Source organism: Melanotaenia boesemani, chromosome 23 (genome assembly GCF_017639745.1).
Source record: "Melanotaenia boesemani isolate fMelBoe1 chromosome 23, fMelBoe1.pri, whole genome shotgun sequence".
NCBI classification, from domain to species: Eukaryota; Metazoa; Chordata; class Actinopteri; order Atheriniformes; family Melanotaeniidae; genus Melanotaenia; species Melanotaenia boesemani.
The window spans coordinates 11360859-11388273 of NC_055704.1; the positions used below are offsets into that span (position 1 = coordinate 11360859).

General features: G+C 39.1%; 1 protein-coding gene across 2 annotated transcripts; it reads right to left on the reverse strand.

The window, feature by feature from the left end:
* Positions 1–372: 372 nt before the first annotated feature.
* On the reverse strand, positions 373–27415 carry mkln1 (muskelin 1, intracellular mediator containing kelch motifs). 2 transcript variants are annotated; one of them, XM_041977039.1, is made up of 18 exons: positions 27311–27415; positions 26214–26283; positions 22664–22806; positions 20118–20206; positions 19918–20027; positions 18082–18274; positions 17881–17958; positions 17528–17593; positions 13915–14027; positions 13485–13697; positions 13041–13262; positions 12819–12948; positions 10401–10548; positions 9675–9789; positions 8997–9136; positions 7174–7276; positions 6775–6829; positions 373–4351 (listed from the first exon to the last, which is right to left on the reverse strand). In XM_041977039.1, exons 1-18 carry the CDS (start codon positions 27388–27390, stop codon positions 4230–4232), a joined length of 2190 nt encoding a protein of 729 aa, XP_041832973.1. In that variant the 5' UTR covers positions 27391–27415; the 3' UTR covers positions 373–4229. The 2 variants fall into 2 exon arrangements, with proteins under 2 accessions (XP_041832973.1, XP_041832972.1); XM_041977038.1 differs by having other exon boundaries at positions 17842–17958.

Genomic DNA, 27415 nt, shown 5'->3' on the forward strand with positions numbered 1-27415 from the left:
AATATTTACTTTCACTTCTACAAATATAAACTGAAATCACCTTGGGCACGTCAATCCAACCTAAGTTTGTTTTATTTTTCCTCCTGCATTGTATGTGTGTGTATAAAATTTCACTTATATTATAGTTGTGCCATTTTCACCAAATTATGTTACCAGTATTTTATGTATTTATGGTTTGTTTGCGGTTGAAGGCAAACAACAGGGGTCTGACACACTGGAAGCTGTAAATTGTTGACGGCTGTGGCCGTCGTATTCTTCTACCTGCTCAGTTTTGCAAATAAAGGAAGCATTTTTCCATCGGCTCTGTAGTTTTCTGCAATACCTCTAAGTGGCCACCATGGGTCAGAAAAGCACAACAGTTAGGAAACCTTGAACAAAATACAATCTTTATTCATTATATACATTACATACAATGCAATACTACAAGGTTTTCTACACATTCACTGTATCCACAGAGTAGTGCTCATTGATCTGAGAGTACCAGCCTTTAAAACTCCTGAGACCCACCCAGGAACTTGAGAGAAGGTCAGGATGAAAATAAAGAGACAGAGGAATAACTTATCACACATCAAATGTCATGTGGAGAATATTTACTCTAAAATATTGAAAAGAAAAGTAGTATTTGGCATTGTGTGTCTTTTTTCCCCATTTGTTTTTATATTTTTTTACAAAAGGTGCTTGGAAATATATCCTCTATAACAGCTTTCTTCTTCAGCAAATGTGGTGTTTGAGTCTTAAACATTTAAGTTTTTTTTCTTAAAATGTTTTTTTTATTATATATATTTTGCTAAAGTGAGCTCCTTTTAATAATTCATTTCTATTTAATCAATATAAGAAAAATATGGGGGGTGTAAGTATAAACAGATGCATGCTGCCTTTCAACAAAACCACCAAAGATCAGAAATAAACTAACTTTCCTCAATTAGCAACTTCAGGGAATTAAATGTCTGGAAGCAGCTGTGCTCATGCTTAATCTTTCTGAAATATTAATGAAAATATTAATGGATTCTACTCTTTAAAGTTATCACAGTAAACAGTCTGAATGAGACCTTCCACACACTAGTTCACTTAATGTAAAATAAATCTAATAATTAAGACCAAAAGAAGAAGTGGAAGAGGAGGCTGAGTTTACTGGAGACAGATTCTACGAGTTTAGTCTTTCTTGTTTCAGCCTATTTGCTACAACCCATGTGATGTCCTTTAAGACAGAAGTAAAAATGTTCAGATCAGATTTCTTTTATCTCCGTCTGCTACATATGAAGCATTGCATCGTGGGGGATAGCGGCAACAGTCTCTTCTCAAGGCTCGTGTGCAAATGCCAAAGTCTTAAAATGAAAAATAAGGGCCAATAACTTCACCAGGCAAGCAGCTGAGATTTCAACCTGCCAACAGTCAGTTTAACAGATGCAACTAGTTAAGCTAGGCTACGCTAAGCTAGCTGTTCCTCACTGACAAACTGCTAGCTTTAGCCTCACAGTGTGAAGCATCAAGCTTCTCAGCAAAACCAGACCGAGTTTAAACTAGCCATTACACAGAAAACACACTAAACTACTGTTTTTAAACTACAAACATTCTTTGTCTTAGAATACGTTCAGTTTTGAAGTCTTTGTGTATCAGTTTTGCTCAGTAGCTAAAGGTGGCTTCTGTTAGCCACACTGATGTTATTGCGGTTCAGTGTAAGCATTAACGGCTGGATCACGTTTTATTCCCAGGATACTTTTCATGGAAAACAAGTCATCTTATTATGCAGCATATCCAAGTGGCGGGCCCATGTTATCTATGTGAATCAGTCTGCTTCTTTCATCATGCTTTTTATATACATGTATCCTTCAGGTTTTTTTCCACAAACATTGGGAAAACTCCATCCATGCCAATAAGTAGAACTGCTAAGCTAATAGATAAGAGAAGGGGTTGACTTGATAAGAATATTTGTGTAGACTTAAGTACAAGTCTTAAATCTGCACAAATACTTGTATTAATATTAAATCAAAGGGACGAATGAACAGATAAAAACACAAACAAGGTTTGTATCTTAGATGGTTAGAATTTCCTGGGAATTTACGGTGGAAACACGACTAAAGGTCAAGTTTATGAGTGTAGTTGCAATTTTCCAAGTTTTAAACCTCCAAAACTCCAATAAGATCCTGCATTTAAACTGGACTAGTAGTAATTTAATGTGTATACAAGCAACCGTGAACATTAGGCACTCAATCTTTAAAAGTTCCCAACAAGTCACATAATTAACACGGCCATGTTTTGTTTTCTTGTCAAATCGACCATTCTTTAACCTCTTGGTGTCAATCACATCAAGGTAAAAAAGATTAAAAAGCTTCTCAGTATTGCATTAGCAGTGATGGCTAAAAACAACTGAGTTTTCACTTGACTGTTCAAAAGCAGCGGTTAGTTTGATGACTGAATACCAACCAGGCTAACAAGCTATTAGCTTTACAGTCAAACCTCTGGGGGCAACATGTGGCTTCTCTGTGAAATCCACTGTAAAAATGTATATATGTATATATTTGAAGGTTAATTCCTAAACTGAAGGTGGAGTTTAGCATGTCTTTTGGTTGACTCACAAATACACATGTGGAAATAAGGAATAAATAGATGGAATAAATTCACTCACTGCAAAAATTTGCAGTTATTACGTCTCTTCAAGGAATTAGTTAAGTAGTTTTATTAAAGATATACGGGCAAGTGTCACCTCAGTCATTATTTTATATCCTTTTAAAAATCGATGTCCTAATGGATGGCAAGAATTATCCAGAATTCAACTGGAGCCAAGTCGGTTTACAGAATTTCATTAAATTAATAAAATATTAAGCAAAAACTCATTTACATGTTTGTAAACAGAGGCCAACTTGTCTGAAAGAAAAAAAATGTCGTGGATCAGAAAGTTTTAAGAAAATATTCCTTGAAGAGTGAGACTGATGAGTCCGATAACAAAAAAACGATTAATTTCAAAAGATATGATGAGATTTTATCTATTCAACAAGATTTTCTAAATGAGAAAAGTGAGACTTAAAAATAAAAATTTGTATTTAAATGCAGCCTCCTGTTTATGATTACATTTTATTGGTGGACATGATAAAACACCACCAGACTGAACAACCAGGTGGACATTTGAAGGAGAATTAATTATGTGTAATTCATCACACAGGAGGAGCCACTTTGTAGACTTTCCTGCTGACGCACCCACACAGGCTGTTTTAATCGTAACCGGTGATAGAGCCTGGAATAAAAGCAGGATGGAAAAGACCACGTTCCAGCCCAGAACACACTCAATCCAGGAAACTTGGGGGGGTTCTTATATGTATATTTACATAATCTGTACACAATTTAACCACTTAAAGTACAATCCAATAATTACTGAGGGAAATTCAACTTTGCCTTGCTGCAGGGATAAAAACTAAAACAAGTACAAATTTATTTTTAGATATATATTAAACTTTATCTCATAGCACTCTCTAATACTACTAAAATTGTATTTTTCTTTTTTTTTTCTTTTTTGCATCTGTGTAGCTGTCAAGATCACCAACAGGGTGTGTGTGTTGCAGAGCAGCAAGAGAACCAAATAAAACAAAAGCAAAATGGAAGAGGAAATGTCCAAAAAGCTTTTCGTTAGGGATGCTTTCAAAAGAAGAAGAAAAAAAAAAAAAAAAAAGATGAGAAACTGTGACGTCTTTAAATAAATACATAAATTTAACTGTCAACAGCTGGCTTCAACATTAGTAAACTCAACTTATCTTCTCTAAAAAAATGTGGGTGGACGCCTGTCGTCGACTCTGCGGAGCTTTATGTGCAAAAAACCAGGACTTTTTATTTTATTTAAAAAAAAAAAAAAAAGGTGAAGTCAATGGGAAAAAAAAAACAAATGTGCAACATCCTCTTTTTTTTGGCTTCGACTTTTCAGAGAAGAAAAATGTAGTTACGATGAAAAACAAGCTATTTTTTGGCAGAGTTTAGAGGTGAGGGTTTATGGGCTCTGACCAATCATGAGCAGGAGGAATTTATTGGTATCCATCTCACACAACGTCGCTTTGCGTTTTCCACGTGACCCTCGAACGTCACAATGACGCAGCCGGTGACACGAGCGTGTCGGTGTGGTGGAGGCGGGTGAAGTCGTAATCCAACCAGTGGGATTAAATACTACAAAAATAACTGGTCTCTGTCTCACATTGTGTGTGCAAGGTGGGTGTTCAACCAGGGAGGGTGAGGTGTCAGAGGGGCTAGAGGGTGATGAGGTCTACCAGGTTGCCCTTAGGCGGGGTCATGCTGTCCGGGAAGAAGTTGACGAGCGTGTCGAAGAGCTGCGTCCGCTGAGCGTACGTCTGGTCGACATCGGAGAAACCTGAGGAAGGAGCAGAAAAAGGATGTTTAATATTTCAGCCTGCACAGCTGGCCGTCTGCTGGCAGGTACACACATGGACGACAGCTGCAACCAAGAGGCCTTACACGTTATAACGATTCAGGGTAACATGGCGAAACAGGGCTACAGATTACCTGCAGAAACAGTGAGAAGCTAGGATCCTAAAAGCTAAGACAAAAAGGACTTCAATCTGACAGCCAGTCCGTCCACCTCTGTGTTTCGGATTATTATTCCGCAGACATGCGAGTCTGCCGTCTAAAACTCCCACAAGGCACGGTGCATGACATTTCCCGTGTGTTTGTGGAGGTGTTGAACTAAACTGGCTGAACGGCTGCCTGACTACAGCGTCCTATTGGAGCCGGCTCAAGTTTGAATCCTGGACTGGGGTATGCTGCTGCATCTCCACCCCTTCCCTCTGTCAGAACCACTTTCCTGGCATGCAATTGTTTCATAAAGACCCCAAATCCTATAAAATACTTTCCCATTATCAACCAGGACAGTGGAAGTAAACTGTTTTGTACTACAAAGACGAAGATGAAAATTGTGAACTTATGAACATTTTTACTGGACATCTGAGATGAGAGAACATTTGGGACAAAAAAAAAAATCCTGATCTGTAAAGCCACTTACAGCTATTGCCGTTCGAGTCTTTGGGGAGAAATGTTGGTGTTTGTAATTAATTCAAACTTTACTGTTGACTAATTGTGGATTAAATCTGTACAGGTGAAGCCACTGACGTGTCCATCCGGTGTACGAGCAGTTTAAGCAAATAAAAACCGAATACCTAAAACCCTGTAGAAATGTTTATCATCATCTCACCAACTCCAACAGCATGTTAAGCTGTACATGTGAGCTGTTGCCTGCATGCACAGCGGCAGACTGAGTTGTCGTTATTGTCCTGATTCAGATTCAGACAACTTTATTCATCCCAGAAGGGCAATTCTGTTCAACAGTACAACTCAAAATCAACTACCAGCTTAACAGACGGACATCTGAGCAACACTCTACAACACAGTTTGCCGTAAACGGACCAAAGAATCTCAAGTATGAAAAGTATAATGAACTGTAAATAAATAAATAGTCACATTTTGTTCGTCAGATTTGTCCACTGAGCTGAATTAAATGTCCCCAGTCTGACTCTGTTAGAGGGAATATGTAAGAGAGACAGACTGACTATTGACTTCTTTATCCTTCTAGATCATCTTTTTTTCCTGCATAACAAGCTGAAGTCCGATCATCTTGGGCAGACCTTCACAATGACTCCATACGTACACACATCTACCAGCAGCGACAACCCCTTTCTCCAAACCGCCCTGCCCAATTAGGCCACACTCACCACACCAGTGTGTCTTTTCATGAATCATTACACCATTTTGGTATCAGAGAAGCCATATTAAACAATGACATCACCATGTTAAAATATTTATACTCGTGTTGAAGTATGTATGACTCAGTGTTGATTGTTTAGAAGCAGCAACATGCTAGTTGCAGACATCACGTCACACTACCAGACTCCGCTCCAAATTATTATCCATGAGGGATTTCAGCTGATTAAACATTTAGCTTTTTGAACATCTTGCTTGTGCTGTTTTTTTCTGGTCTGTTTAGATCAAGAGTGTCTCCCCAGGATTCAAATCAAATCAAAATTTAAAGTGTTCTTCATGAAAAAAGCAACACAAAGTTCTTTACAAAATAAAAACTATTTATGCGTATTAAAAGTTAAACAAACCAAAGTATTTATCATTTAAAAACATGCATCTGACTCTAGTCTCTTTTACAAATGTGCATGCACACATACACGCACACAAAGTGCATGTACAGGACACCCAGCCAGCCAGACAAGGGCAATCACCATGGCAACAGCCCTGCAGACTGAGCAGGCATAGCTTCTGGCGTGGAGGTCATGCAAGATGCTCCAGAGGCTTGCAATTGTGCATGAAGTTGTATTTAAGCCACCCTTAACCAATGTTCTTAAAGACAAACATTTTTAGAGACCTAAGAAATGTATGAAGACTAATTTTCCTACGCTTGATGGTCCAGATGGATTCAGGATGGTCACCATGTCCCAGTAAGGCTGAGATGTAAGCAAGAGGTTTGTGGAGGGATGTTTGGGGTTAGTATAATGGAGAGTGAGGTGGCAGACCCCTTTAGGGGAAGAGAGAGTTGTTGAGGGGATATCAAAGGGCTTCAATAATACCATGGAACTTGATCTATAAAAATGTTTTTAGAAAAATAATTAAATTTGTACATCTAAACAACCATCCACTCCACAGCTTAAATCTTAAAAACAGCTTTAAAAACACCGTCTAACAAGCAGCTTAAAGAACAAACACGTATTTTAAAAATCAAGCATGTAGGCATACTGAAAAATTGATCCAGACAGCAGACGGTGGCCAGGTTCTTACCCAGAGGGATGAAGTCAGAACTGGACTTGAAGAGCGCTGATGGCAGGAGCTGGAACTGAAACACAGCAAAAACACGAGTCATGTCAACATTTAGCAGCACAGAGCAAAACACACGACCCAGACGGATGAAGCTCCCGCTGCAGCTCTGAATACAGATGAGGGCAGAGTCCAGCTCTCATCACACATCCGTCTGGACAGATGCAAATTATAAATCACAGCCACTGCGTAATAGGAGCTAATACATTATTCACTAACATTCACTTCAGTCTTCTGACTCACTGGGTTTTTAAATTTACTGCTCCTGTCAAGTCTGATTCTCTGTCTGTTTCTTCCATTTTATTCTTTGGAATTAATAACTCAATATTAATATATGTAGGTGTTTTAAAAGGATTCCAGTACCTCTTTGGTCTCATCAGGGTCTGTGTGGTCCACAGTAAGAGACAGGTCGTTCTGCAGGTACTTCAGTGCACTCAGTGGCTCTGACTGGGCTTTCTCCTCGAACCTGACAATAAAAATAAGACTGTTGTTACAACCAATAGCCACAAGGTGGCGACTCAAACAAAGGCAATTACAAGTCTGCAGCCTTAGAAGCAGAAACCACCTCCTTAATGAGCTCACCCCGACTTCCTGGCAACAGGCTTTCACAGCATTAAAATTACTCAACTGAAAATGTTGCGCGTTATTAAAAAACTATCAAAAGATAGGATTATTTAGCCAACATTCTTAATAGTGTGAAACCGGCCATGCTCCTTGAAATGTGACAGCAGCTCAATACAATTACACAGCAAAACATGTGATGTACTCCACAAGAACGGAGAACTTTGTTCATGTTCTCGAGGTGAGAAGAACAAGAAAAAAAAAAAAGTAATTTTATATTTCACAAGGAGCTTCATATGTGCTGAGGCGGGGATTCGTGTAGGGTGGTGTTCATGTCGTTATGTTTCAAGTGCAATTTGTCGGGTTATTTCTTCCTTCACGAGAAGCTTTGTCTATGGCAGGCAGCAGCGTCCGTCTTCATGTGCCACGTGTGTTGTATAAAACTTTGTAGATCTTCAACTCAACAAGCTTCGAACATTCTGTTCAATCTTCCACTTCCACATAGACCAGAAATAAAAAAATAACTAAATGAAAGAAGTAATAGAGAAAGAACTTTCCCACTTCAAAATTTCCAACCAATTACAAACTAGTCACATCACACTGACCCTCAGCTGCTCCTAACTCAGAGCAGCGAGAACAAAATGAAGTCACTACGTGTTTGCTGCCTTAATAACAAGAACAAGTTTCTCTGTTCTGGCCGAGTATGTAACATCCTTAAACTTAAACCACACAGCTTAAATAAATAAATCCATCTTTATAGAATGCTCATAATTCACTAAACAGCAACAATAAAATAATCATTAACCAAATATGTGGAGAAGCTGAGATCCTGACACTACGCCTGCTTGAGGTTCTGTTAAATGTGGCAGGTTGAAAAGATAAAACTTGTTGTGAACGTTAATATAGATTCAGCCAGCAATTAACACCAAACTGGTAATATCCTGCAGCCACATCCCTCACCTGAAGCAGAGGCCAGTTTTAAACTTTCCCTTAGAGATCGAAAACTAAAATCACACGTCCTGCGGAAGCTCTGGTATCTAGGTTGTTTTTTAGTGCTGCTGTTAGTAAGTGAAGTCTGGACAAGGATTAAAGTGAAATCCAGAAGGCTGGCTCCACCCTTTAGCCAGCATTTTTTCCTTTTACTTCCTGTTAAAATACGTTGATGTTTCACAGCCAGGTTAGCTTGTAGTTAGTTTTAACCTTTGGTGTTTACAAGGCTAACTCAGAGTTTGGCATCTGTCTTAGTTCCTGCTTCAGTCTGTTGCTTTAAAACAGCCGTAGGATTGTTTTAAGTATCGACTCTAGGGGGCAGCACTCCCATTAGATCTCACACAAAACATTTTACGTAATCAATGTTGACAACTTTCTGTAGATCCAATACAGAAAATCCCCCCATAAAAACCTCTGATCAAGTACTTAATCTACATTTACCTTCCAGTGATTTTACAAGAAATTTACCTTAATGCTGATTGAATAAATACATAAGAGTAAAATATCAGCTAGTGACATTAGAAAAACTTTTAGTGGTCTCATCCCAATTTCATGATTTAAACTTTACAGCATGGAGTCACTGTCTCCACTGGATGACACAGTGAGGGCAGCGGCTCCAGTCAGAGGCTGCATACCTGTATTTCCTGATGAGGTATCTGCAGTGACGCAGCAGGTACTCCTTGGAGGGCCGACACAGTTTGAGGGACCAGAAGTCATCAAGTCGCATCTTAGGAGAACAAGACTTCCCGGGGTTTCCACCAAACAGGTAATGCACCTGGTAACATCCAAAAGAAGAAGGTATTATTATTATTATTATTATTATTATTCCCTTGTGTGCAGCTTCATATTGCACAAAATAGTTTTGTTTTTATTTTATATTTGCAACTTGATTTTACTTGTGTGCACCCAACTGTGGTTGTTTTAAAGCGCTTTATAAATAAAGTTGGTATGGTATAATGGCATTTTAATAATAAATAATTGGCCAGTGAACAGAAGAAATATTTTTACAGCTTCTGTACTTTCGTAAGGAAACGCTAACAAGCCCAGAGATGTTTATCCAACACTGAGATTCCTCTGATCTTACCAGAGTTATGAGGGGAAATGCTTCTTGTAAGCATTCAACAGAAGCCAAGAGTCATGTGTGAGTAATCAGCTTGTGAGTAGATGTGTTAACACAACTCTGCATGAATGAAAATCTGAGGAAGTGGAGCTTAAACCCACCCCACAAAAAGTAAAGGAAAATTGTTTCACCTAGAAATACTTAAGTATTTGACATGAATATATCAGACTCTGGAGTTGTGTGTGTGTGTTACTTTGTGCATCTCGTCGTAGACCAGCTGGTGTGCGAAGCGTGGACATGGCTCCTCCTCCTGCAGAGTCTTGCTTGGGTTTTCTTTCACTGCTTGATCGTTCTTATAAACACACGACCTGAAAAAGATGAATCTTTCCAGTAAGAACTGGAACCACTTTGTACACAAACTAGATAAAACCTGATTCTGAGTCATAAAATCACGTCTTAACACAAACAGAATAAATTAAAGGTGTGTCAGAAAGCGAGGAAACCGACTTAAACGCAACTGGTCCTCACAAAGTCAAGTGCATGTGATCACATCATGTGTCCCAGTGATGTGTTTCAGTGGACACACAGTACAAGAACAGTTCCTGAAATCAATGTACTGGAACAGTGAGGACAGCAGCCTGCCAGCGTTCTCTTTTAAACCACTCCAAACACGACACACACACACAAAAACTGTGAACACGCAGTTCCCTGCTGGAGGGATCAGGGATTACCTGCTGTGTGTGGAGAGCTCGTGGAATGCTTTGTCAAGTGATTCTTTGCAGTGCTGACATTTGTATAAACACGCAGAGCGTTAAGAGCCATGCTCGCATGCACGCTCTGTTATTTGTTGTGGGGAAGATCTTGGCCACAAAGAGCTGGCGTGTGTGTGTTTGTGAAAGTACTTCCTGTGACTGTTGCTGTGGTTATGATCACAGGAACATCTCATAAAGTACAAAGAAGTGTTTATGTTGAGTCCTACCAGTTATTGCGGGCTATGTCGTAGATCCAGAAGGAGTTGCGTACGTTCTCCTCACGCTTGTCCTTGTCTTTGCTGAGGCCCGAGAGGACGTGGATCTCGTTGAGCTCAGGGTCGATGGTGGCTCTCTGGGTGAAGCCCGTCATAGGAACTGTGCCCACAAGAATAACAAAATAAATCAACTAGGAGGTCAGATCTCAGATAAAAATGTTTATTTTACCACCATGTCAGCTCAGATTTGAAATGATGTTAAACTGTGCACGTCACCAGTTTGTGTTTGCATTAATAGAATTAGCAAGTTTCTTTATTAAAACCTGTGATGAAAAGAAGTAAAGCAGGAAACAGCGAGCAGCAGAAGTGGAGGCTGTCAAAAAAAAAAAAAAAAAAAAAAAAAAAAAAAACTACTTGATAACATGGCAACAGGACACCATAGCAACGAGAAAAAAAACAAGACAAAAGGCTACAAACAAGTTAGTGACAGTTCTGAGTTCACAATAGCAAAGTAACTTAACCTCCTCTTAACGAGGCCTAGTTTTCTGATTATTTTTACAACAAAGGCTGTATGTATGATCTCTGTCTCAAAAGGAAGCCAAGAACCAAGATATGCGTTACTGTATCAGAATAAATTCAACTGGAACACAGTAGAAAATCATAATGTTTATGTCCTCCTATAAGAAAACCACAATAAGTGAAAGCCGGAGACACAGTTCATGTAGAAATCAGTAAAGGAATGTCTGATGAGGAACTGTGCAAAAGCAGAAGCTAAAAAAAGTGAAGCCAAGCAGTTTTACAGATGTTTGAAGGCAGGAGTTATAAATGTAAATGATTCACGAATCAGTCGATGTTGATAAGCAACATCTCCATCAAATGAGTCAGGAGAATCGAGGGATAACCCCCACAGTTACGCTAGCTCTGTTAACAAGCAGACAAAAGTGATTCAAATCTGACTTTTTTTGCCCATATGTGACCCACATTTGATCTTGATATGACAGACTGATCAGGACAAGTCCGACCCAGTTGCAAAAATCTGCGCCGGGTTCCGACTCCATATCCACAGAGGGTCAGAGGTAGCACCTACTGCTGCAGAAAAGGCCATTAAGATCTAGAAGCCAATAAGATTTCTGCTCATTTTCCCTTAATCTAAAACTTTTCACCACAAATTTTGGCTGCTAGCTCACAGTTTTTTTGTCCCGCAGTGATGAGACAGACATCTTTGTAGTCAGCAGAATCCCTGCTTTTGTATGTCACCTGATTTGTGTGGTTTGCTGGAAGTGGATACATTAGCAGAAGTAGAAAAGTAGATGTTCTTTGTTACATTTCCATATAATTGCATTTCATTTGGACAGCAATGCTTGGTAGAGTCTTTTAGCTGAGGATCTCCTCATCATTTTGGTATGCTACATGTGAGGATTGCTGCTTCCTAGCATGTGCAAGGATCTGCAGAGGGGCTAGCTTAAGGGTCAAGAAGAAGCTTAAAGATAAAATCAGGCAGTCTAAGTGCAGGCCGGGTCCTCGGTCAGCACATCAGCACCAACCGGATGAGCTGCTACTGCAGTGCTGAACTCGGACTGTGCCTCAGCACATCTACACCTGAAACTAATTATGAAGCCGAGCAGAGAGGATTGTTTGAACTTGCTGCTTCCTTGTTGCCAAAATACATTTTGTTCTTTCTAGCTGTTTTACATACACACCCATTTGTTTCTTTCAGTTTCTAATCCCTGTATTATCACTTTGTCCAGACTCTCTCACCCTCTTTTCTGATTCAGGCAGGAGGAAGACGAAGTGGAGAGCAGACAAAAGTATATTTACAGTATGCTGAGCATGAAATAGGGCCGAGGCTGCGGCAGCGATTTCAGTCAGTCTGGCAGGAAGTGGCCGACTGCTGCCGGGGCTCTTAAATCAGACAATCTGTCGGCTCTCATTTAATAAAAAGTACAGGAGCCATCAAAACACAAACAACCCCTTGCATTTAGCAGAAGACATTATAACTTCTTATTTCCACTCCTTCATGAGTTACTGACTGAGTAAAATAACATCTAAGAGGCTGCAGAATAAACACCAAACCACACTTAACCAAAAACGGGTCATGTGAGGCCACAAAAATAAGAGCAAATGACAACACAGGAGAGCAAAATACAGACAAAAAGAGCTTGTTTAAGCACATCACTAAGGAAGTATTGATGACTAAAATATGCAGATAAACATCTGGAAAATAAAAAAGAATAAAAATTTACTACAAACAAAAGAAGAAAAACAAATGAAGGTAATGCAAGTAAAAAAAAATAGTAAAATCAAACTAGCTTCCCTGTGTTAAAAAAAATAATTAAAAACATTTAAAATTTCTTTTACAATGATTTTCCTGGTATCCTGGTAGAGATATTTAGGTTGTTCAATACAAAAAGAATTCCAACTCTTTCTTACCCATCCCCGAGTCTTTCTTGGTGCCATCAGATATGATCTCTACGTGATCTCCATCCACATCATAACTGAAGAAATCGTTGAGATACGTTTTTGACCTCTGACCCCCGAACACATACAGACAGCGGTTTCTCTGATGGTGGAAAACAAAATAAGTAAATAAATTAGAAAGACCAATTTATCCTCACCCATAGAAATAACCCGAACAGCTGCATTCAGACTCACAGTGTGGAAGAGCATGCAATGTCCGATCCGAGACTGAACGTCCTCTGGCCCGGCGTTACACGAATCCTCCCGCAGGAGGCTCCATATCCCTGCTTGACAGTGATAAGCGTACAAGCCGCTGAACTGTGGCTCAGACGTCCGGCTGTCCTCAACACTGCCGTTACATGTCAGGATGCGACCTCCAAACGTGTAGATCATGTGCTTTTCTGAGTCCATGCACATCTGCAGGAAGGGCAGGGAGAAGAGGGCAAAAAGGACCAGAGACAAAGGAAAACAGGAAGTGATGAAAGGTCAACGAGAGTGCAAGGAGAGTCTTTTCCCATGCAGATGGAAAAATCTGGCCAATGTTCTCTTTTCTAAGCTAAAATTAATTTCCACAATGCTCAGCTTGTTTCCTATTCAGCGAGTGAAGTATGTGTCAGAGAGGGCGGGCACTGCGACTACCTGGTGGTCAAACACCAACTTTGGTCCTCCGTCAGCCGACGTGTCTTCGCTGAGTAGCGTCCAGGTGTTGGCATCGATATCGTAACGGTAGAAGTCACTTTTCAGAGACTTGCTGTTCCTGACGCTGGAGTCCAGATAACGGCCCAGTGTGTAGATCTGGCGTCGCTGCGAGTCGATGCACATCTTGTGGCACGATCGAGCACTTGGACCGCTCTGATTGGTACACAGGACGCAGCCTTACATAGATGTTTGACACAGAACTGGCAAACTTATCGTGATCATTGGATTTTGCACATTGATAGTCAATATGTTAAAAGAGAAGACAAACTATATAACAAAACAAAACTTTCCTTGCCTTGCATGTAATTTTGTATTTATTTAAGATACTGGAACACAATTCTGCGATTTCCTGTTTACAGCCCATCCTCACCTCTTTTTCGGTGTCTCTGGAGATGCACGCCCACTGGTTCTCCTGAACACTGTAAGCCCAGAAGTCCGCCAGATCCTGCGTGCCGTCCCAGCCCCCGAACAGGTACACAGTCTCTGCAGGGCAGATAAATCTGTCAGCATGCATGCAACCTGTTCCCACACTACACAGAGACCCCTCTTCATGTACACATTGAGGAACACACTTTGTTTTGCTTATGAAGGTTATTAAGCAATTGAAATGACTTGTATGCATCCAAGTAGCAGGCATGATAACAGCCCTTTGAATACTCTGAATTCTGAGGAAGTAAAGTGCTCCTACAGCATTTAGCAAAAGCACATACTGGAGCATCCTTCATCAGGGAAAGAATATTCTGTCTCACAACTTCCAAAATGATTCTCGATTACACAAATCCACTTGTACATATTCGATAAATGGCTTGGGGCGTCAATACATTTACTATTCTGCCATTTTCTTTCCTTCGGTTATGTTTTCCTGTTTATTTTTGGTTCAAATAAAAACAAACAAATAATGGAGCTTGATCTTAAAAGTATATATATTATGGTATAACCCATGTTATTGTTTTAATATAACATATCCTTTGTTTAACAATTAGATGAATTATGTTGGAAAGTATTTAGTGGATTTGCGTTTCAGTGCTACAGATTTACATCCAAGTCCACAAGGACCAATTCTATCTACTTCCTAAGCTTTTCCCAAAAAAGGAGAAGAAAGGAAAAATAAAAACTTTGGTAAATACAACACTACTAACTTTTTTTCCTATTTAACTGACACTGACATTAAATAGCTCAACACCCTCTGTCAGAGGTACAGAAGGCTGAAAGGTCAGTCCGACGTCTGATTTCAAAAGGATAGAAAGTGCCAGTGAGGACATGGAATCCATGTTTGGGAATATCAGGAAGACAGGTCAACCACCTGCCATAGATGAAGCCATGTTCACTACTTGTTAAATAGTAATAAAACAAAAAAATAAAAAGGTGTAAAGTGAGTAAAATAAAATACAGAAATTTTACATAAGGGCCATGTACACATTCGTCAATACAATGCGTGACTCTTCATGGTATCCATGGTAACCAGGAAAAGTCTTAACTGAGAACATGTAACAGAGCGTCCTCATACAAACAATAATGACCTGATAAATCAGAAAACTGAAAGATAAATCTCACAATCAAAACAAAAACAGTTTTAAGTATGTGGCTTTAAAAAAAGAATCACCAAGATCATCTTTCATTTTAAGCTGTTCTGAAGCCAACCCTTTGTAATGGGAGCAGCAAAATTAAACATCTTTTTGATCTTTTTCCCAGTTCAGCACAAGCTCTATAAGCAGACAACAGGAATAAATTTTAACTACAAAGAGAAAAACTCCAAGCCTTCAAGAAAAAAGTTGCTCCATAAATAAAAGGAGGAAGCGGACCAAGAATAACCTCATAAAGATTCAACTGTACATTAAATAGAAGATATTTTTTTAAAGGAACTTGCCACCAGAAGATGCAGATGTAATAAAAATAACTTGTCTATGACAAGATGCTCAAGTTAAGGGTTTGGGAAAGCACTGTAAGCTAGCATTATCACAAACAAGACTTGATGTACAGTATAATTAATCGCTTTGCTCTCTGCTTTGAGGAAAAAAAAAATGTTTGGGTCAGATTCAGGCCATTGTAGCTCATGCAGAAGGAGGTGTGGGAGGTTGTGATTGTATCAGAGGTTTGTGTGGAAGGAAAATAAATTACGCCACTCAGGCTGATGGAGGCCAGCATGACTGTGTTTGAAGAAACATTAACAATCATCAGCAGGTTAAAGACACCTTCTGACATTTTAGATGAGATTCTTCAACGCTTCAGGTCTATGAGTGTCATGTGTGGCTGATGGTCCTCAATGCTTGTTCTGAGCCAGAAGTGCAATTACTTTGTTTTGGGATGGGACTTGGAAAAAATCTTGGGAGTGGACAGGAATTTATCACCCAACTACGCATGACATCAGCCTAAATGTTCAAAGAAGATCTGCAAGCTTATTACAAGGAATTGTAAATTTAATGGTGAAGTCTGTGTTGTCTGTAATCTCTGGCACTAGGCCTGCTCAGTATATTGAAAATTTAGTATAAAACATTGTCCGAAGGTGTATTAACAAGGGCTGAATTCAACTTAAAGCACTGCTTATTAGCACACCTAAGATCATCATGTACATAAATGCATGACAATAAACGGCCTTACAGTTTCTGAGTATGTTAGGAATCAGAAAGAGTTAGAAAGTCTTGGACTGGGAAAAATATCCATCAGATTCATCCATCAGAAAGAAAGAAATTTGTTTAGCTAAAGGTTGCAAACAGTAAGAATGTAAACTTTGCATTCTGATGACTTTTGGAGTATTAATACTGAACCAAAAGAGGATGGTCAAAGGATGAGCTGGTACACAATATGTCCGGGAAATATCTAAGATTACTACGTCTACAAATCTTAGAACAGTTTCCAGTTCAACGCTCACAAATCTGTGAATATATAACAATGAGCCTGTTTATAACTAGATTAATCATGTGATCATGTAAACAGCATTATGTGATACATCCAATCAGATAATGGCCGATTATGAGAAATTAGATTAACTCACCTACTTACATTTTCCCCAAATGTCTTCTTGTATGTAAACTCGTGGATCTGATTTATGTAGTTCTTTTATATCTCAAGCCAGAAAAAAGGCGGAAGCTCCATCATGCCAAGCCCAAGGGGAGCTGTTTACAGCAGCAGTGTGTAGCTTATTTTGCAGGCTATTAGCTCCCACATGGGGACAGCTGAATGTGTCGCCATGTTCATAAAACTTAAATAAAGTTGGATTTCCTTTGGTGTACGTAATGCTTCAGGTAAGGAACTGAAAAATGTAAATGGAGTTTTCAGTTCTAACATTTCTGCAGTGCTTGTAACCATAAATCCAACTACTGAAATTATTAATTACTCACACTTATCAGACTTTTAATAGCCATATAAATGGTCCTTTAAAAACTTTTAAAGGGTAAAAAAAGGTTCTTTAAAGTGCCTTCTTTTTCTTTAGTAACAAATTTAAAATGATATTTAAATAAATGAATTAAAAATTTTCCAAACAGCCAAAACAAGGCAAAACATTGTGTGAGAATCTTTGCAGGGAAAAGAACAAGGTTGCTGCAGGACAAAGAAATCATTTGGGATCTCCCGTATCAACTTCTTCTATTGACTACTCCAACAAACACAGAGGGGTTAGTGTGCAGCCTGGAACGCAGACCAAAGGGATGCAATGCTTTCCCTCAGCTCTGACACAAGCTGCAGACACTGCATCACTCTTTCGCTTCCATGCACACTCAATGCGGCTTTTGTCATACGAACGGCCAACGGGGAAGTACAGAAAAAAATTAATAAAATTTGTCAAACAAAAAGTTGTCTAAATAGAATATTTAGTTTTTTTTAATGGAAATGGCCTTAAAATGGTTTTGAAGGAGAAAGACTAGAGGTGGGGCAGAGCGAGGAGGGAGGGTTAATTTGATTAAACTGCATCAGAGCTTTGCATTTTGAGACTGTGTAGGAGGAAGTGAGTCATAGCAAAGTCGCAAGACCGTCTGTGTGGGTCTCACCAGTCTGGACGTCAATCACCATTTGATGTCCCCCCCTCATTCCTGGCCTGTTGTCATCGCCGTCACCTGGGAAGAGGAGAGAAGGGAGGAGACAAGGATGGCGTATGAGCGTGGAATGGAAGCATGATGATGGAAAGGAAAATGGACAGAGTAAAATGGGTGGAATAACACGAGAAGGGAGGGGGTAGCAAACAAAAAGGAAAGGCGGTGATGGTTTAGATAAATGTCAAAAGGCTTTTAGAGCGTACTGATTTTTTTTTTGTTTGTTTTTTGATAAAATTGGGAAAATTTCCCATTTAAATAGATTGTCTCACTGTTTGTGTCGTCTCGGCTGATTTCCTGGCTGCTTGTACCTTTGTTGCATTTTGGGATGATCTGACTCCATCTGGGCTTGTACTCCTGCTGGCTGATATACTGGTTAAACAAACCATCTAGCAGGGAAGAGGTAAATCAGACATTAGAAAGCAATGAAAAAACAAGTGTGTGCCACCACAGCTTCATCTGAAGTGGGAAAAAAAAAGAACATTAAAGTTCAGGATTAAGTCGAGTGATACCTCTCACAGCTTTATCTATGAGCTCCTCGCAGGCATCGAAGTCTCCCTGCAGCACCAGACGGTCGTGAAGGTGGGTGAGCATGGGGTGCTCCAGCGCTATCCGAGTCTTCTTCTGCAGTGACTCAAAGGCCTCTGTGTAGTTGTGTTGCCGGAAGTGCTTGAGGCAAAGGCGGATGGCTTCCTGTTCTCTGTACTGATTTGACACAATGGAGACGAAATCAATATGATTCACATCAGTTCACAAAAACAGGATTTGACAGTCAAAACTTGTATTACTGGGTAATATTAGATATCCCAGCAATTAGTAGGCGAGAGGCAGCTGGGATAGGCTCCAGCTTCCCTGCATTGAACTAAGCAGTATAGAAACATGAATGAAATTAGATATGAGCACAGCATTTGTTACTGACGGCATTAAATCTTGTAGCTAAAACCAACCACATAGAAATTAAAGGACCTCTGAATTCATGTACAGATATTTATGTAAAAAAGGTCTTTCTCCAAGTTTTATGAATCATTATTGGATTAATTAAATTTAAATAGATTTTCTTTTTAAACTGGCTCCATGTTTGAATGTCTGAAATTACTACTGACTGATTAACTAATTAAACCAAAAGAAAACAAACTGTCCAGTAAGACTCGGTGAGTTAGAGACAGAGACTTAGAAGAGTCGTCAGAAAAGCAGTGTCTTCGCTGCTGGACGTCTACAACCAGAGATGCATGTGCAGAGGATGCTACATTATCAGGGACTCCTCTCATCCTCCTCACAGTCTCTCCTCTCTGATGCAGTCAGGATGGAGGTTCGGAAGCATTCATGCAAGGATGTCTTGATTAAGATACAGCTTCTTCCCAGCCGTGATCAGATTTCTACACGAACAACAGGTCAAAGTTTCGGTCCCAAGCAATCACAGAATTATCGTATTTATTACCTACTATTTATATTTATTTCAAATGCTGAAATGTCTTAAGTGTATTTACAGTGTATTTAAATGCAATTTGCTGTTTATTTTCATTATTACTTTTGAATGTCTTTGAAATACATAAAAAGTGTCTTGTTTTTATGGGTTCACATAAAAATGCCAATAAAGAATCTTAATCAGATTTACAGGGTGAAGTAATGAAGCCTCCTCCCTTAATATTTCTGCCCAACTTCATCTCCAGATGACGCTGCATTCACTCTGCCATTTTAGTTGCTAAAAATTTGAATAAAACTGAGTAATGGAGGAAAAGGGAAGATCAGAGTTTATGGAAACACAAAGGCAAAATTACATCAAGTTGTCAATGGTGTTATTAAGCGGCGAGCAGCTGTTTTGTTCTGCAACGTGGGTTTTAACATCTAAGGCCATTTCAACACACGACTCACTATGAGACTGTGGCTAAAGGAGAGATCTGCAGCCCACCCACTGGTCCAGCTGCAGATGAGGGAAATCTAAGCATGTGGGAATGTAACTGTCAGTCAATTTTGCTGTTTGAGCGCTTAGATTATTTACTGTGTGCACTCCCACATCATAAAAACATGATCCAAAAGAGAAATACACTAAGGAAGAGAGCAGCAGAGTGGAGCTCAGCGGAGGTCATACCACGCCCCTAAAATTATCTGCTTGGATAGAAAATTAAATCATTGGAAGAAAAATGTCTTTTTGTTGTTTTGGCCAAAAAGATTATTTACGACGCTTTAAAAAAGCTGTAAGTTCACAAAAATGCATCAACTCCAATGTTTATCTTATATTAAGTAAAAGAACTTAAGCATTTGTAAAAAGGATTAGGTGTTCGGTAGCTCTTGCCAAGACCTCAAAAAAAGTACATTTTGCAGACGTCTCTCCAAGCTTCAGCTCTTACCTTGCTGTACCAGTTAAGGCAGGGTTGCACCACGTCGGGGTCTTCAATGCCATGCAGTTCAACGTACCAGATGCTGAAGTTAAAACTCGGACCCCAGGACATCAGAGGCACTGAGACAAACAGTGAGAAAAGAAGGAGAACTGATGCATCACAGCTGTAAACAAATCAGAGACAACTGTGAAAACAGAGACAACTTTTACCTATTTTGACAAATCTGCAGGGAAACATCTGCTCGTCAATCTTGTGTTTTAACGTGAATGTCTCCTTGTTGTAGTCGTTCTTAAGGCCGCTGTCAGAGGAAAAGAAGGACAATTAAGATTATAAAGCCACTAAGCTAAGACTCCAACTGAATCCATAAACTAGTACATTTTCGTTAGTAACCCAACTCTGGATGCTAGTCAAAGCACATTCAGTCCATTTGTGAGAAAAGATTGGACAGACACTAAACGTGGATGGTAATACAGATGAAACAAAAAAAAAAAAAAAAAAAATGAATATCAAGTAAAACTTATTTTGGTAAGTGAACTTATAAAGGGAAACTACTGTAATATATAGACTCACTACATGCAAAGTGAGACATTTCAAGCATTCATTGGTTATAATTTTGATGATTATGGCTTACAGCTGCTGAAAACCTAAAAATTTAAAATCTCAAAAAAAAAAATCAGAATATTACATGATATCAATGAAAAATTGGTTTTGAACACAGAAATGTTCACCATCTGAAGGGCATCATGCATATGAACTCAGTACTTGGTTTGAGCCCCTTTTGCATGAATTACTTCCTCAATGCGGTGTGGCATGGATGTTATCAGCCTGTGGCCCTGCTGGGGTGTAATGGAAGACCAGGATGCTTCAATAGCAGCCTTCAGCTCTTCTTCATTCAAGGTCAGGAAAGTTTGCTGGCCAATCAAGCACAGTAATCCAGTGGTCATTGAACCAGGTTCTGGTTCTTTTGGCAGTGTGGGCAGGTGCCAAGTCCTGCTGGAAAATGAAGTCAGCATCTCCAAAAAGCTTTTCTGCTGAAGGAAGCATGAAGTGCCCTAAAATCTCCTGGAAGACGCTGCGTTGACTCTGGGCTTAATAAAACCCAGTGGACCAACAGCGACAGTAGACATGGCTCCTCACATTAACAGAGACTGTGGAAACTTCACGCTGCACTTTAAGTGTCTAGGACGGTTTCCTCTCTATTCTTCCTCCAGACTCTGGGACCTTGATTTCCAAATGAGATTTAAAATTTTCCTCATCAGAAAAGAGCACTTAGGACCACCGCTCGACAGACCAGCTCATGTTGTCTTTAGTCCAGGTAAGCCGCTTCTGACATTGTGTTTTGTTCAGAAGCGGCTTGACAAGAGGAATATGACATTTGAAGTCCATGTCCAGGATCCATCTGTGTGTGGTGGCTCTTGAACCACTAACCCCAGCCTCCGCCCACTCCTTGGGAAGCTCCCCCACATTTCTGAATGGCTTTTTTCTGACTATCCTCTCCAGGCTGCATGACATTCTAATTTTTTTAGCTTCCCCTGTAATATTAATGTGATGGAAATGAAGCCTAAACAATCTATTAAAATGAAAATGAGCCAGTCTACAATCCTGCAGGTGACGGCAGATTATACAGCAGCTCCTAAGAGCTTATCACCTGAACAATTTGACAGGTATACCACATAAAATGGTCCCCAGTTTAACCTCAAACGGGCCTGAAGCTGGGCTTCTACTAACAGAACTGATCCACTGTAATGTCTCATATGGCTTAAATCATCTCTCTGCGCTACTCTCATTTTGACTTGTGAAAAGCTCAGCTGAAGAATTTGAAGACAAAAATATCTGGTTGGTGCTGATTGAGGGAAAAAAAAAAGTTAAATAGTAGACTTATCAATAAAGCAGAGATGCAGACTTGGTAATGCCTACATATTGTTGGCATGGAGGAGGCAAACAGAGGAGGCAAGCCACAATTGTTTAAAACAAAAAAAAAAAAAAAAACACATTTAAATGGATTCTCTTTATTTAAGTCTTTGACTCCTGAACATCTAAATGAGGACATTGCATAACTAACCCACATTATAAATTGAATATAAAGTAAATATATCAAACACACCTTTAACATGTGACAGAAACACCTAAATACAGCAGTAAACTGCAGCAAAAGATGATGTGTTTCATACATCATGCTTAATATTGGTTTGAGATCGTAAACACCTGTTACCTTGACATCTTTGCTTGTATTTGTCCTCACCCCACTTGTTTCCTCATGAGAAGAAGAAATAAGCATGCAACCATTTGGAAATGGGATAAGGAGCCAAATTTTGGATTGCGCCGTTTTTGTCTTTGACCTTTCCCACTGACCTTTTCCAGCAGTTTCCGCTGTTCCATTGAATTAATTACAATGTCAGTTAAGTCATGAAAGAAAATCAATTGACCCACACCGGTTCCCTGTGCTGCCTCTGTGTTGATATATAGGAAAAACAAGGCTAAAGCAACAGCAAACGCCCTACAGGGACTCAGGAGTTGCCGACTAGTTAAGTGCTTGAGGAGGGAAAATGGGACTCTTACAACAACTGCATTGACACTGTTAATGATTGGCTTGACTCAGAAACAGATTTATTGCACCAGGTCAGAAGAGTAACACATATCAATAACCCACCTGCCCTCTAGATACTGGACTGTCTTTGGATTGTATTTCCCTTATACAGGAGCACACTCCCATGCTGAGCATCATCAAGTTTTGTGTGAAAAAGGGATATCTCACCTGGACAAAAGCTCTGTCATGTTCTCTTCACTCATCCCACCAAACACTTTGAACTTCTTCAGGTTGCAGACATGAGTCTTCTCATACTTCCCAAAGGTGATGCTCTGAACGATCGCCGGCCTTTCCAACTTCAAGATTAAAAACTAGTGAAAAACGGAAAAGGAGCCATGAAGTAGACTGAAAACAATGAGTATAAGACTGGTCTTTTTAGTGTGTGTGGAGGACTACAGGAAATTGCCTGTCTTTATTGCAGAACAGCCGTTAAAGCAGCTGCTTGTTATTTTAATAATCCCGAACAGGGTCAAAAGACTGCTTTATGTGAGTGGTATTAAATACAATCTAGAAGCTGCGTTTGCATGTACCTGATGCTTTACTGAACCAAGACACCAGATGACAAATCACCTGCAGCCATTATGCCTGAGTGAGTGGAGACCACAAGCCTGGGAATTGATTAATGTGCCACTAGAAAGCCGGTACTTAAACCCCAGAGACCAACATCTTCTCATCCACTGATAGAACATGTGAATATTCCATCAATCCATGTGATGAAAGCATGTCAATATTTATATTAAATTTGACCTTTGTCTGTCAGGCATTGATTCTTGTTGTAATGAGGCAACATGTAATAAAACCCTTCAAAGCTCCTTTGATGACTTATGAGTTCAAGGACATAATTTACAGATCCCCTGCTGGTAATTTGGCCCACACTTTGCTTTAACTGGTTAAACTATTTGAATGAGTCATAACGATTAAATAAAAAACCCTAACAGGTAATGTGAGTAATGATTGTTCTGCTGGAAAAAAACTGCATTCTGAAATTCACATGGACACACATATGCCAACTCAAGGTGTTGGTTACTTAATTTCACAATAAAATGAGGTGATAAATGGCATGTTTAATTAATCATAAAGATCCCTCAATATCATCCCTTTCCATAAAGGTTTATGTCTGAACTGTATCAACAGATCAGCACAACTCGTGCACGAAACAAAAACTAAGTTACACAAAATCTGTGTTGCTGCTTGTGTTGCTTTGTTTTGTTTAATGGGAGCTGCAGATGAGGGGTGCAGAAGAGGGACAGTATAGGAGAGGAAAAGTTATTTCTTCCAAACAAATGGATAAAGCCATCCTTGTCAGATTGCTTTAATTAAAAAAATAAGACCAACGTGTCATTGTGGAAGAGCCAGCCTTTACAGCATGACATAAAAAGTTGCAGAGAAAGGCGGACATGCAATGAACATGTTTCACCACCTGCAGGATAACCACCCGGATTTGTATGCTAAAGGTAAATATATACACTGTAACTACGTAAAAAATGACGTTAATATTTACTGTAACGCAACATTAAAATTAAAGATCACCACATTGTTTGCAGTTTTATATTTGTGTCTGACTTGGGCTGGGCTTACATAACAAATTAAGTTAAGCAGTGTTTTTTTTTTTCCTTAAGCCATATCCAACACAATAAGAAATTTTAGGTGGGTTCAATTTTCCACACAAGTAGTAAAGATCTTGTGTTTATAATATAAAAAGAAACATAATCCAAATGTATGCATAATACAAAAACTCTCTAGATGTATTATTTTGTGAAGTCCTGGGCCTGCTTGCTCTACTACACACGAACATTTAGACATTTTTAGACAGTTGCATTTGATCCAGCTGATGAGTGGTTAACCATTGTTTTGCAACGTTTCATTTCCTCTTGTCATACAACGCAAACTTTCAGATTTAACCTCAAACTGGAGCTGTTTACCACACTGTCACTGCAGTCGGTCAATGAGTTCAAGAAAAAGAAAGTAGTTTTTCCTCTCTTCAAAGGTAAACAGCTTAGAAATATGCATAGCCTGAAGGCACTGGAAGTAGACTGATATTGGAAGAATTTTGCATTTTAAATTAATAAGAGCCAGTGGAAATAAATACATGAACAACTTTGATTACATGGTCTTAAGAGTTGATAAAGCTAATCTCTTTGTGAAACTGCAACTAATTAACTTAAAAATCAGTGACAATTGACATTAATATTTTTCTAATGAAAAGAGACAAAACAAAAACCTCCTCTATTGATGCAATCTGACAACCTTCCAATATGTTGAGCAAGAGAAGATCTATTCTTACTGATTTCAGCTCAATACGATATATCAATTTGATTATTATTTTAGTTTTTTAAACAAAGATGTCAAACTTCCAGATAAAACTTAACTCTGAAGATTTGAGGCTTATATTTGTTATAAAGAAAGCACTGTTTCTATTTAGATTTTAGATGCTTGATTAAATAAAACAAGCAATTTGAACATAGTTTTGGGAGATTGCATCTTAGATCTTGCAGATTAAGTCATTAAAAGTTAATCGGAAACATAAACAAGTTTGGAGTTTAAACTAGTCAAACAATTGTGTGTCCAGCAGAAATTAAAAACTTTATTCATTTAGCTGGAATCCATATTGTGCGCGAGCCTTGTTCTGATACGTTGATTCAGCATGACAAAAGTCATGTGACTAAACTAACAGAGGCCTCGTTACGTCGTCTGCATGTCGAGCTGCTCCCAGGAATTTCGAAGGGACTGAGGTAGTTAATCAATCAATGCTTTAAAATGGATTCAATCACATTGTAAGCTGAAGGATTTTGAGAAGACAGTTTGCAAGCAACCACTCATCATTTCGGACTGAAGGAAAGCCTCACATGATATTAGAAGACTAAAATGATATTAGCTTTTCGGAAGAAAACAACTGCGCTAGACGCCGTTGCCAGGGTGACTACTGAATGAGCTCGGAGTATGAGAACAGAGCGAGCAGTGCCCTCAACATCACAGGTAAGCTATATTTAGTTTTCTTTATATTGTTGTCTTTTACATAGCTTTGCAAAAAGCATACTTTAAAGTTAATCGTATAAACTTAATCAGAAACCATCAGAGACGTCTCGGTCTGCAGCTGCAGAGGTCCTGTGAGACTTTCAATAACCACGTTGATTTCTAATCACCATAGGCATAGATTTTTAATGTTTTAATTCTTGTGTTTCTTTCAGGTAATACCTGGAGAAGTAGTGTGTTAGAAGAGGAGCAGAATGAAGCCAAATATCACTGAAGAGATATTTTCTCAAAAATAAAATAAATCAATGAAGAATTTACAAAGTTGCACAAGCATTTCTCAGATTTAATTTTAATACAACTGTATAAATACAGTAACGCAATCACTACCCCAGTTGCATAAACACGCTTTTTCTCCTACTCCTCCCTTTTAAAACTTTAAGCTTGGCATGTCAACACTGACAAAAACAATAACTTGCAGTTGAAAACATTTCATGAGCCACAGATCTAACAAGCAGCCGCCTGACAGTAATGTCATCTTCACCACAAATACATCACACACAAAGGCAGCCAGCCTATAGAGCTGTTTTTCAATGGCTCAGTGATGTCAAAATGGCTTGGTGTTTCATGACATTGGTTTCGCCATCCCTAATTGTGCATGGCTAATTTAAAATAATTAGCAGGTATTAACCTTGGAAAGCAGCTACCCTACCTTAAAGTCAACTTGTGTAAATATGAGAAAGCCTACCTGTGGAGGGTAGTTGCTCTCAGAAGACCACCTGGAAGACTGATCGTTAGGTTTATCCACCAAGATATTCCTTTAAAAAAAAAAAAAAAAAAAAAAAAGCACAGAACCGGTTGAGATTTTTGACTTTTGAAGAATCTTAGCCCATCACAGAGGCGACAAAAACTAAACGTATTTTGTGTGATTACATACGTACGTAAACTGATCATTAACCATAAAGACTCGTGTAACACAAATACTTCACATTAGATTGTGCTAGATGCTTCATTAAGCATACCACTGCTTGCTAGTTGCAGCTAGCATACTGATGTTGTTGCTAGCCAGCTATATATAAACTGTTTTGTGTCCTGAAATAGCAACAGGCGAATGCTTTCGAACTATGATGACTTTACAATAGCAGACTGTAGCATGTCACACATAATTAAAATGTTTTAGTGAGCTACGCTTCATAACAATAGTCTTTGGTAGCAGATTGACAAGCACATTAGCATAGTTGCTACAGCATAGCTATTTGGTTAGATAACAGCAGTTACCCACATCAGCTCAGAGTGATGAGAGTTAACGTGTACGTTCATTTTTCACATGCTAGGGTACCGGAGTGCACACTGCTGAGTCGAATTATAATAAGGGATTATTTTTAGCCTATCGTTAGTCTAATGCTGCAAAGAACATGACTGACTATATTCTGCTGAAAACATTCGGAGGGGACTGATGAAATTATTGTCTATTCAGAAGAAAAGAACTTCTGTTGTGTTTTGTTCTCTATACAAGATAATGCACTTACTCATACATCTACACACGGTTAGCTATAAGACACTAAGTTTAGTACAAGATCCATATAAATAGCTAAACGTTGATGATTTTTTTTTCAGATATATAATATTTTATATGATAATAAAATCGGGTTGGGGTGACCACGAATAGAAACCAAACATTCCTACTGGTAATAAAACAAGCTAGCATTAGCTGGGTCGATCGCAGACGAGCTAGGCCAGTCGGGCAGGCTGGGTGATACACTGGTGCACTGAGGCGAAAAGAAGTAACTTATAGCCACTAACACTTGTGCAAACATTAGAGCAGTTAGTGTGCATTGTACTCACTCAGGTAAATACGTAGAGGAGTAAGAGCTCCACTTAAAAACGCTGAAAGTGAGGACTCTGCTCTCGGGAACGACAGCCATCTTGTTGCAGAAATAACAGGTAGCA

Coding starts and splice junctions, on each gene's coding strand:
- mkln1 (XM_041977038.1), bottom strand. CDS start 27,390: ATGGCTGTCGTTCCCGAGAGCAGAGTCCTCACTTTCAGCGTTTTTAAG. Junction 9,137..9,674: donor TCTACGACGAGATGCACAAA/GTAACACACACA, acceptor GGATGTTACCAG/GTGCATTACCTGTTTGGTGG. Junction 4,352..6,774: donor TTCTGACTTCATCCCTCTGG/GTAAGAACCTGG, acceptor CTCCTTCCTCAG/GTTTCTCCGATGTCGACCAG.